We start from the raw sequence: 12,049 nt of genomic DNA on the forward strand, positions 1-12,049 counted from the left end.
AGGGCTAGGAAAGAAGCCTTTAAAGAAATACGTTGGCTGTGAGACTGACTTTGTTATATTTGCACTGTATGAGCTAGCATATTATGATGCCCAAGGCACTAAGCTGCCAACCAAAAAGTCAAACCAATTCAAATCTCACCTCTGTTACGAACTACCTAGGAGGCCTTAGTCCTCTTTCTCTCAGCCCTTTCCCCCTATTGGCGATATAGGGACAATAGATTATTTAGGCAACGGATGCCCCGCCTCTACAAATTTGTGCTCGAGGTGGCTAATGGAAGAAAACCCAATGATAGAAGGTACCAATTTAAAACAACGTACAAATACAATTGCTTAAAAACAATCAAATTCACCTTTCAGTAGTAAAAACTGTCCTGCTCTATCTGTTTAACATCAGCAGCTGGTCAATAAAAACAGCTGTGTGAAACAACTACAGATAATAGTGTTGTGAGTGGGACAATAGGATCTATGCCAAGAAAGCAGTCACCAGGCAACCTAAGGGGAAGGATGCTCCCTAAACGGGGTGCCACCACTGAGAAAGCCCCGTCTATAGCTGCTGCCTTCCTCAGTCCCACAGGTGGGGAGACAGAGAGATAAGGCCTTAAGATGAAGTCCATATCTGCTGAGCTAGACTATTGGGAGAAAGGGGTCTTTCAGGTACCCTAGGCCCAAGCTGAGCATCAGCACTTTGTATTGGGCCCAGTAATGTAACAGCAGCCAGTGCCTATCTGTCGGTATAGAAGCAATACAATCCCTATATCCAGGGCTATTTTTGGGCAGGAACGCATAGGAACAGCGTTCCGGCTGGCTCCCGAGCTGGCCACGCCGATGAGGAACTCATTAGCATAACAGGCCACACCCAACAGCAGAAACTCATTAGGATTGGCTACGTTAGGGGTGTGTGGCCTAACATGGTAAGGAGTTCCTGCTACCAAAAAAGCCCTGGGTTTTGACAACAAACAAGGTAAATAGAATAAGAAGCAAAAAGTGGGTGTGGCTGGATGACCACACCTCTGGTAACACGGGGTGTGGCCTAATATGCTAATGAGCTGTGCTATCAGGGGTGTGGCCTAATAGGCTAAGGAGTTTCTGCTGTTGGGTGTGGCCTGTTATGCTAATGAGTTCCTGCTGGGGGTTTTCTACCAAAAAAGCCCTGCCTATATCCCACATATCTACCATATACTCACCTTGCCTTATTGGGTGGCGTCACAGTTTACTGCAATATCATTAGAAAAGAGCAAGAGTCCAGTAGCACCTTAAAAGACCTTAAAGCACCTTAAAGACCAACAAAATATATGGCAGGGTATGAGCTTTTGTGAGTCACTGCTCCCTTCTTCAGAAGCAACTCATGAAAGCTCCTCCCCTGCCACATATTTTGTTAGTCTTTAAGGTGGTACTGAACTCTTGCTCTCTTCCACTGCCACAGACGGACTAACATCCCACCTTGGTCTATCTGCAATATCATGAATGCTGAAGTGCTCCTCTCTTCAATCCTGTTTAAATGGAAGTATTATAGTACTGTCCTGACCTGGATAGCCCAGGATAGCCCGATCTTGTCAGGTCTCAGAAGCTAAGCAGGGTCGGCCCTGGTTAGCACTTGGATGGGAAGGAAGTCCTGGATCATGAAGCAGAGAACCCTTCAAGCTCACCATAAGTCGGCTGCCATTTGACAGAGCTTTCCACCACCACCACCATTACAGTACTATCACATCCTCCAGCCTTGTACACAAGATCACAGGCCCTTAAGTTCAGCTCAGTTCTTCCGGAATTCAGTGTCAGTCTGTAGTTTCCATGGCACCTTAGATTGTGAACCACAGTGAGCTGGGTTTGCAAGGGGAAATATCCCATTTTGCACTGTGCATAAAGTGTGACTGTGGGGTTCAGGACGCAAAGCCTTGATGGACTTGGGAGCGAGTTTGGGGGAGGGAACAGTCAAGTTTGTTCAGCTCAGAACCACCTTGTGCCGCCCCTCCCCATAATGATCGTTCCACCGTCACCGTCCCAAACAGCCTATCCGGGAACCCCCCCTTCTACGACGACACAGACGACGAGAACAGCGACAGCCACAACCGGCGCATATTCCGCAAGATTCTGGCTGGGGAATATGACTTCGACTCCCCCTATTGGGACGACATCTCTACCGCTGGTAAGCGAGAACACACAACACGTCCTCCAGTACCGCCTGAGTTAACAGGTTCATCCACGGGGGAGAGCCTACTCCGCCGCAGACAATGCATCAAATCATCTTCTGATCTTATGAAGCTGAGGCCTGGCCTATGCATGCAACTAAACGAGACAGTAGATAGAGGGATCCTTCAGGCTGCATGTGGAAAACACCATCGTGAATTATTCTCCATGGGGGGGAAGACCCAGCTCTCTGGAAATAAACAATGAATGTATGCAGGGCTATTTTTGGGCAGGAACGCACAGGAACGGAGTTCCGGCTGGCTCCCGAGTTGACCACGCCCAGCAGGAACTCATTAGCATAATAGGCCACGCCCAACAGCAGAAACTCATTAGGATTGGCTACTTTAAGGGTGTGTGGCCTAACATGCAAAGGAGTTCCTGCTACAAAAAAAGGCCCTGGGTTTTGGCAACAAACAAGGTAAACAGAATAAGAAGCAAAAGGTGGGTGTGGCTGGGTGACCACAGTTCTGGTAACATGGGGGTACGGCCTAGTATGCTAATAAGCTGTGTTGTCAGGGGTGTGGCTGGATATGCTAATGAGTTCCTGCCGTTGGGTGTGGTCTATTATGCTAATGAGTTCCTGCTGGGCTTTTTCTATAAAAAAGGCCCTGAATGTATGAGAGAAACAATCTAACGTAGGCTGCTTCACGCAGGGGGCAATTCCCTGGAGGCGTCTTGTGAAGCTAATGGGCAGTAGATTCAGAATGGACAAAAGGAAATACTTCTTTACCCAGTGAGTGATTGAAGGATGGATGCATGCAAGAGGCTGCCAGCAGATGTAGGCACAGACAACTTTAAAAGGGGGTTAGATCAATTCACAGAGTTGAGGTCTATCGGTGGCTGCTAGCCATGGTGAGTAAAGGGAACCTCCACATTCAGAGGCAGTAAACCTCTGAATACCAGTGATAGGAGGCAACATCAGGCATCGGCCTCTATGCCTTGTTGTTGGACCTCCCTCCCTCTGGCCGTGGGAACAAGGGTTAGGGAGGGGAAATGATACTGGATTTGGGCAGCAATAGACATGTCCCTATCCACATAGGGGCTACCCCCCTCCTTGAGTCCAGTGTCTCCAGAAACACTGGATTGAAGAGAGTTTCAGGAACACCTGGAGAAAAGGAGGTAAGAAGAAGAGTTGGATTTATATCCTCCCCTTCACTCGGAGTCTCAGAGTGGCTTATGATTTCCTTCCCTTCCTCTCCACACAATAGGCACCCTGTGAGCTAGGTGGGGCTGGGAGAGCTCTGAGAGAACTGCTCTTGAGAGAACAGCTTTGAGAGAACTGTGACTGCCCCAAGGTCACCCAGCTGGCTGCCTGTGGAGGAGTGGGGAATCAAACCCGGTTCTCCAGATTAGAGTCCACTCTCTTAACTTCTAGACTAAACTGGCAGACGTTCACAGACGAAATGGCAGATGTTGACGGAAAGAGGCTGTGTGGCTCAGTTTGTAGAGCATCTGCCCAGCCTCAGTCCCCGGCATCTCCAGGTAAAAGGATCCAGGTACTAGAGTGATGTGAAACACCTCAACCTGAGATCCTGGAGAGTCGCTGCCAGTCTGAGTAGAAAACACTGACTTTGATGGACCGATGGTCTGGTTCAGTATAAGGTAGCTTCATGTGTTCATATCGCAGAGGAAAGGGAACTAGAGGAGGAGGAGGTGTGGATATTATGAAAATCCCTGCTGTAGTTTGAGAGACAGGGCGCAGCAAATTCTCCCTGTGGCAGCAGCCTACACCTGTTCCCTTCTGTGCCGCTTTTCTACTTACAGACCACCTCCTGCGGCAGCCATTTTGGGGCTGTGTTCGAATTCCGAAGGTGCCCACACGCTGAGAGCCAGTTTGGTGTAGTGATTAGGAGCACGGACTCTTATCTGGGAGAACCGGGTTTGATTCCCCACTCCTCCACTCGCAGCTGCTGGTGAGACCTTGGGTCAGTTACAAGTTATTTCAGAGCTGTTCTCTCAGGAGCAGTTCTTGAAAGACCTCTTTCAGCCCCACCTACCTCACAGGGTGTCTGTTGTGGGGAGGGGAAGGGAAAGGCGATTGTAAGCCGCTCTGACTCCTTTGGGTAATGAAAGGTAGGGTATAAATCCAATCTCTTCCTCCTCCACCACCTCTTCTTCTTCAAAAGTTAGGGACCCCTGATCTATTGTACGTGTACCCCGGGCTAGAGTTTGGGCCACAGAGTGATAATTCATTTCCCCTGACATTTCTGACACCTTATATTTTTCCCCCGGCAGCCAAAAAGCTGGTATCACGGCTCATGGAAGTTGACCAGGACCAGCGAATCACAGCCCAGGAGGCACTGGGGCACATTTGGTAAGTGGGGGGGGGGGTCTGGGGTGTGGCTAGGGTTGCCAGCCTCCAGGTGGGGCCTGGAGATCTCCCACTTTTACAGCTGATATCCAGCTGATGGATCAGGTCCCCTGGAGAAAATGGCTGCTTTGAAGGGTGGACTCTCTGGCATCGTACCATGCTGAGGCCCCTCCCCTCCCCAAACCCCTCCCTCTCCCGGATCCACCCCCCAAAGTCTCCAGGTATTTTCCAACCCAGATCTGGCAACCCTACGACCTGGCAAATGTACCACTCGTGGGGCCCTCCGTACGCCTGCGTATAGCTTGCCTATTGTACTCTGCAACATCACATCAGATACAGATGAGACTGAAATCATTCAAATCATTGCATTTGGAAACATGGCCCTAGCTGGCAGCTACCATTCTCAGCTTGTCTTACATTACCCGATGCCCCTTCCTCCTTCTGCAGCCAATGTGGTGTTAACGTAGGGATTCTCCAGCTGTGGTCCAGGGATCCCTGAGGGTCCGCATGGGTATTCCAGGCAGTCCCTGAGTCCTTTGGGCAAGCCCCTCACTTGCCCATCGGGCTAACATGAAAATCCGTTTCTATCTTCCTCTCTAGATCTATGTCATTCTCCCTCTTCCCCTTCAAACATGCTCACCTCCACCCCAGCAACTCTGTCTTTCCTCTCTCCTGGCAGGATATCGGGCAACATCGCCTCCGAAAAGAACCTCAAGGAAGGGGTCTGCGCACAGATCGAAAAGAACTTTGCCAAGGCCAAGTGGAGGGTGAGTCCTGGTGCCTTCAACAGCATTATGGTGCAGGGAAGGGATGTGTGAGGGGCTGTGGCTCAGTGGAAGAGCCTCTGCTTTGCATGCAGAAGGTCCCCAGTTCAATTCCCCGACATCTCTAGTTAAAAGGACCAGGCGGTAGGTGATATGAAAGGCCTCTACCTGAGACCCTGGAGAGCTGCCACCAGTCTGAGTAGACCACACTGACTTTGGTGGGCTAAACAAAGTCTGAGTCCAGTGGCACCTTTAAGACCAACAAAGGTTTATTTATTTATTTTATTTATTATTACACTTATATCCCGCCCTCCCCGCGAACGGGCTCAGGGCGGCTTTCAAATACGGGCAACATGTGCCAAATAAAACATTAAAAACAGCATAAAATCAACCATATTTAACAATAATAAAGTGCTCAGTGATGTTACCAATTTGATCAAGTCAATCGAATCAGATGGTGACCTATACATGTACCCAAAAGCCCGCCTCAGTGGCCCCAACCCCATCGCAATACTGTAGCGAGATCTTTATACTGGGCCATCCCATCACCCTGTTGTTACCACCGAATAGTTGTTGTTGGTGGTAGTGGCAGCTCCTAATTAAAAGCCTGGCGGAAGAGCTCCATCTTGCAGGCAATGTTCCCTCTAAGCTGTGGAGTCTTGTGAGCAAAAATTCTACTTTGTGAGCTACAGGCATTAAAGTTGTGAGCGAGCAATCTGGCTGCTGCATAAGTTAGTTTGCTCTGGAGCCATCCTTCCTGAGCTAAGACAAAAAAGTGTCAGCCAGAGGCTAAAAAACTGTGAGCTAGCTCACACTAACTCAGCTTAGAGGGAACACTGCTTGCAGGCCCTACGGAACCTTATTCAAGGTATAAGCCTTCATGTGCAAGCACACTTCTTCAGATACAGTGAAACAGAATTTCCTCAGCCGTTACATATAGAGAGAGGGTAGAGGTAAGGTTTAATTGCCAGGAAGGGCCAATTAGAGTCAAGACAGAGACAGAAACAAAAACGGAAATTACCAGTCCATATCTATAGGTAGAGGGCAATAAATTATCATACAGCATAATGAAGATGTTCACCAGATCCAGGGATCAAACAGGAATAATAAGCTTTGTTTATGTGGTTACCATTTGTTTGGGTTCAATTCTGGGGGGAAACAGTGAAGGAAATAAATATGTCAGAATTGGAAATGGATGTAGATCCTTAATTGTGGAATGCTAAGAGTAATAAATTGAGACCCTGATGGTGAGTCTGATTCAGTATAAAGCACATAAGCAAAAAGAGACACATTACTGCTGAGAAGCTGGTGGGAGGATGCTGTTCCTCAGGACAGCGGTTTTCAAAGGAACCCTTTCCCCCTTGACTTATCTGTCGAGAAACTCTTGCACATCTGCCACAAGAACTTTGTATAAGGCATAGTTTAAGGCTGTGTGTTCATTTCACGTGGAATGTTGGCCGAAGCTACGGTAACCTCCTCACTGATGTTCCACACGGTGCTTCCTAAAAAACACCCAGTGCTCTGTCCCTGTGCACTGTAGATGAAAACCAGTAGGAGTAATTCTAGGGTTCCCAGGTCTAGGTTGGGAAATTCCTGGAGATTCTGGGGGGTGGAACATGGGGAGGGGGGGTTTTGGGAGGGGGAGGGCCTCAGCGGGGTATAATGCCATAGAGTCCACCTTCCGAAGCAGCCTTTTTTGCCAGAGGAACTGATCTCTGTGACCTGGAGACCAGCTGTAATTCCAGGAAATCTCCAACTTCCACCTGGAGACTGGCAACCAGTGTTCCCTCTAAGCTGAGTTAGTGTGAGCTAGCTCACAGTTTCTTAGCCTCCGGCTCACCCATTTTTGTCTTCACTCAGGAAGGATGGCTCCAGAGCAAACTGATTTATACAGTAGCCAAATCGCTCGCTCACAACTTTAATGCCAGCAGCTCACAAAGTAGAATTTTTGCTCACAGGACTCCACAGCTTAGAGGGAACATTGCTGGCAACCCAAGGTAATTCTCAGGGATCTCCTGCGCTGATAATGCTTTTCTCACTGAAGGAGCTCAGCTCGGTTTCTGAGGAACTTCAAGGCTCCATGTGCTATGCTAGCGCCTATTCCCAGCATTTACGAGTTCCTATTAAATTTGTGGAGAGAGCTGGCCCTCCGGGGTAGGGCGGAATATAAATCCAAACATAAATAAATAAATAAATAGAATCGCCAAGAGTTGAACACGACTGAATGGCTAGCATTAAATTTGTAGTTGGGGAGCTGAGACAAAACCACTGGCTGCCTATCACTGACATTCACGAACGAACCAATTCATTATGTGCTATCACACAACAGCTTAAACCAGGGATCCCCAACCTTTTTGAGCCTGTACCTTTGGAATTATGACACAGCATGGTGGGCCCAGGTACAAAATGGCTGACATGGGAGACCACTTCCACACAGTCAAGATCCCCGGGCTGTGGTGGCAGCTGCAGCCAAAGCAACGTTTTTAAAAATCCACACAGCCAATCAAACCTCCAATGGCCAATCAAAAGCCTTGCTGGGCTAAAGCCACACCCACTTTCTTAAAACATTTGGTGGCGGCCATGGCACTAGGGTTGCCATCCCCCCAATGCGGGTGGGGTTTCCCCTGATTTCGGGGGCCCCAATCTGCCACTGTCCAGCTGGCCAGCGAGCCCTGCCACGTCCGGTGCAATGACATCACCCGGAGGTGACATCATTGCACTGGGCATGTTGTGTGTGAGGGCACTCTAGCATTTGGCTAAAAGCTCTATGGTGACCATAAAGTTTTTTGCCAAATGCTATAACGCCCCCCCGCATGACATGCCCAGCATGATGATGTCACTTCCTGGTGATGTCACCATGGACCACGCACTAAAAGATCCCGGGGAGCAGCCTAGAGCCCCCTGACAGCAGGCGGTAAACACCTAGCAACCCTACATGGCAGCCAGTGTTCCCTCTAAGCTGAGTTAGTGTGAGCTAGCTCACAGTTTTTTTAGCCTCTGGCTCACACATTTTTGTCTTAGCTCAGGAAGGAATGGCTCCAGAGCGAACTAATTTATGCAGTAGCCAAATCACTCGCTCACAACTTTAATGCCAGTGGCTCCCAAAGTAGAATTTTTGCTCACAAGGCTCCACACCTTAGAGGGAGCATTGCATGGCACCCACGGGCACTGTGTTGGAGACCCCTGCTTCAAACTCAGCACCTAATATTGTGATGCCCTGACCTGGATAGCCCAGGCTAACCCGATCTCGTCAGATCTCAGAAGCTACGCAGGGTCGGCCCCAGCTTGGGAGACCACCAGGGTTGCAACGCGGAGGCAGGCCGTGGCAAACCACCTCTGCACGTCTCTTGCCTTGAAAACCCTACGGGGTCACCATAAGGCAGCTGTGACTTGACGGTACTTTCCACCACCACCACCACCAATATTGTGATGACCAGTACAATGCCCTCCAAAAGATCCTGTGGCCAGTTGTCTCCTCCTGCTGACAGAATACCATCGGGGACTTCTTCAGGGTGGAAAGGAGACGGTTGTTCCAGGCTTTGGTCCTGCTGTGTTGCCGATCCTGGAGTCAGGTACTCACAAGCAATGTTCCCTCTAAGCTGTCGTGTCTTGTGAGCAAAAATTCTCTTTTGTGAGGTCCTGGCATTAAAATTGTGAGCAAGCAATATGGCTACTGCATAAATTAGTTTGCTCTGGAGCCCTACTTCCTGAGCTAAGACAAAAATGTGTGAGCCGGAGGCTAAAAAAATGTGAGCTAGCTCACACTAACTCAGCTTAGAGGGAACACTGCTCACAAGTAGAAACCTGGGCTTCTCTCTCTCTCCCTTCCTCCCTCTTGCAAGTGCTCTAAAAACCCATCAGCTGAATGGCCAATTTTAGAGGGAAATGCCCCAATTATTTTTAATTAGATGACCAGAAAGGTCCTTTACATCAAAGTGATAACTGAAAACATCTGCTTGGGACAGAATCTTCCGCCTGCACATGGGAACAGCCAAGGCCGAGTTTTGCATTCCTCCCCATTGGTATCCCCCCATTTTGTATATTGCTTCCAGCAAGTCAGCTTCTCTTAGACGACTTCAATCCTACATTTAATTATACATGCGCCTTACCCAACCCCCTTCCCCAGACAACTCATGCGTGGAAGAGACCGCTAGAGAGGCAGTGAGAAACCACCAAATGAGCTTGTCTTAATTCTTCGTGATCCTGTCCTGCGCCCAGAGGAAATTCTTCTAATTCGTTTTCAGCTATAACCTCTGAAGAAGCGTGCCTGCACAGGAAAACCTATCCCCAGAATTAAACTTTGTTGGTCTTAAAGGTGCCCACTGGACTCAGACTTTGTTCTGTTGCTTCAGGCCAACACGGCTACCCCCACCTGAACCTCTGACTCTTCCTCAATGTCATTTTTGTCACTTGTTTGTCCCTATTGCTTCAGGGTCCCCCCCCCCCAATGTGTTTTGCTCTCTCTAGTAGTCCCAGAGGGAGCAAAACACAAGTGGAAAGGGACCCCCCACCCCCATAGAGAAATAGGGACAAAATGAAATGACAATGTGGAAGACACAGTCACCCTTCAGCCGAGTTCCTACTGTAGAGTGGGGTTCACCAGTCCAGACCATATATGGTTCTGGAGTTTACAGGCTGCACTTTGAACAATGTGAAACACGGGGTGGGGGGGGTGTCACATAGGAAAAGGTGCATGCAGGTAGGCAGGGCTCTTTTTGTAGAAAAAGCCCACAGGAACTCATTAGCATAATAGGCCACACCCAACAGCAGGAACTCATTAGCCTATTCTATTGAGCCACACCCCTGACAGCACAGCTCATTAGCACATTAGGCCGCACCCCCATGTTACCAGAAGTGTGGTTATCCAGCCACACCCACCTTTTGCTTCTTATTCTGTTTACCTCATTTGTTGTCAAAACCCAGGGCTTTTTGGGTAGCAGGAACTCCTTTGCATGTTAGGCCACACACCCCTAATGTAGCCAGTCCTAATGAGTTTCTGCTGTTGGGTGTGGCCTATTATGCTAATGAGTTCCTGCTGGGCGTGGCCAACTTGAGAGCCAGCCGGAACTCCGTTCCTGTGTGTTCCTGCCCAAAAATAGCCCTGCAGGTAGGGATGTAAATAATTTAGACGCTAACAAGCTCACCATCTGTCTAGCCCACATATGTATTTTCCCTTCTTATCAGTTGTGCCACTGATTTTTTGTTAAGAAAGATAAACATGTTAAGAACATAAATTCTTGTGTGCACAGATTTATGGAGGGTGGGGCAATCAGTGGCTATTAGCCACAAGGGATATATCTACTCCCTCCAGTACCAGAGGCAGTATACCTCTGCTTATACCAGTGCAAACTGCAAACATCTTTACGTAACGCAGTCCTTCCAACTGGCACCAGTGCCTGGAAACAGATCAGACAGCTCCTCATAGAGTTTGGGGCCCAGTTCTTGACGGTTGTCCAGGGTTCGTTTCCTGCCGGAGCGCACAGAAGCGGCGCTTCAGCAGTAAGGAGCCTAGGGGTGCCCCCCCCACCTGGGAGGATTTAAATGCCGTTCTTTCCCTTCCCTATCTGGGGAAGGGAAAGAAAGGCATTTTAAACATGCCTGGGTTCCCTGCCCGATCTTCTCCTGGTGCCCCGCAGGGAGAAACTCAGGGAAGGGGGGGGGATTTAAATGCCTTTAATGCCAGATGGGGGAAGGGAAAGAAAAGCATTTTAAACATGTCTGGGTTCCCTGCCTGATCTTGAGAAGATCAGGCAGGGAACCCAGGCATGTTTGCATGCCTGCCCTTTGTTAGGGGGTGTGGCATATGCAAATGAGCTATGCAAATGAGCTCCTGCACCTGTTTCCCTGCAAAATGACCCCTGCCGTTGTCCATCTCTTTGCAGAAAGCCATCCGTGTTACGACTTTCATGCAACGCCTCCGGGCTTCGGACGTCGGTGGCCGCCTCCCCGTCACCCCCCGGTCCTCCATGAGCGTTGCCCATGAGGTCACCATCGAGGCACCCAGACTGGGCGAACATCTGGAGGCTCCGTGCCCGCTGGAGGAGCAAAACAACAAGACAGAGGGCGCTACAGAGAAGAGGGAATAATGGCTACCGCCTTCCCCACCCCACACCCCGGGAGACTTCTTGGCTGAATCCACCCACACGTGTACCCTTCTCTTCTCCCCTTGGAGGGGGAGGGGGCTCTGCGGGACAGCAGCACCGAGGCACGGCAGTTGGGGAGGGGGTCCCCGCACAGTATCATCCCCTCCCCCAAGCCTCTGTCATTGGTCAGGCGTGGAGCTCTTCCGTTTGGACGGTCGCACAACCAGCAGAAAGGCCCGATCGACCACATGGTGATACCTATCGTATATGGGGCTTGAGCGTTAGAGAAGTGGAGGGACTGCTAGTGGTCAACAGCTCCCCAAAGAAGGCCTCTGGCTCCTTGGCAGGAGTGCCGGACCCCCCTTCCTAGCCGTTTCCCCCTAGCCAGCGCAAGCGGCAGGCCTCACCATCCAGCGGCTCCACCCTAAAGCAGTCAGCCCTGCCAGCAGCAGTCCTGCCAGCAGCAGTCAGCCCTAAAGCAGTCAGCCCTGCCAGCTCCAGGTAGGGAAATACCTGGAGACTTGGAGGCGTCCTCCAAAGCTGCCATTTTTCTCCAGGGGAACCGATTCCGATCAGTTGTCATTCCGGAAAGTTGGCAATTTTAGCCACAGCTAGGAATGCCATGTTGGGAAATCCCTGGAAATTTGGGGGGGGTGAAGTTTGGGTGGGGTAGGGCTTAGGGAGGGGAGGGACCTCAGCAGGGTCTA

General features: G+C 49.9%; 1 protein-coding gene across 1 annotated transcript in view; it reads left to right on the forward strand.

Annotated features, from left to right (window-relative positions):
• LOC107106080 (caM kinase-like vesicle-associated protein) overlaps nt 1-11,455 on the forward strand; it is a 28,831-nt gene extending 17,376 nt beyond the window's left edge. The window contains exons 7-10 of the mRNA XM_015406166.1: nt 2,007-2,143; nt 4,420-4,498; nt 5,175-5,262; nt 11,142-11,455. Coding sequence (XP_015261652.1) covers nt 2,007-2,143; nt 4,420-4,498; nt 5,175-5,262; nt 11,142-11,345 — 508 coding nt within the window. The 3' untranslated portion in view covers nt 11,346-11,455. The remainder of the gene's footprint in view (nt 1-2,006; nt 2,144-4,419; nt 4,499-5,174; nt 5,263-11,141) is intronic.
• Nucleotides 11,456-12,049: the final 594 nt, after the last annotated feature.

This window comes from Gekko japonicus, unplaced genomic scaffold (genome assembly GCF_001447785.1).
Source record: "Gekko japonicus isolate JY-2015 unplaced genomic scaffold, Gekko_japonicus_V1.1 scaffold1076, whole genome shotgun sequence".
Taxonomy (NCBI): Eukaryota; Metazoa; Chordata; class Lepidosauria; order Squamata; family Gekkonidae; genus Gekko; species Gekko japonicus.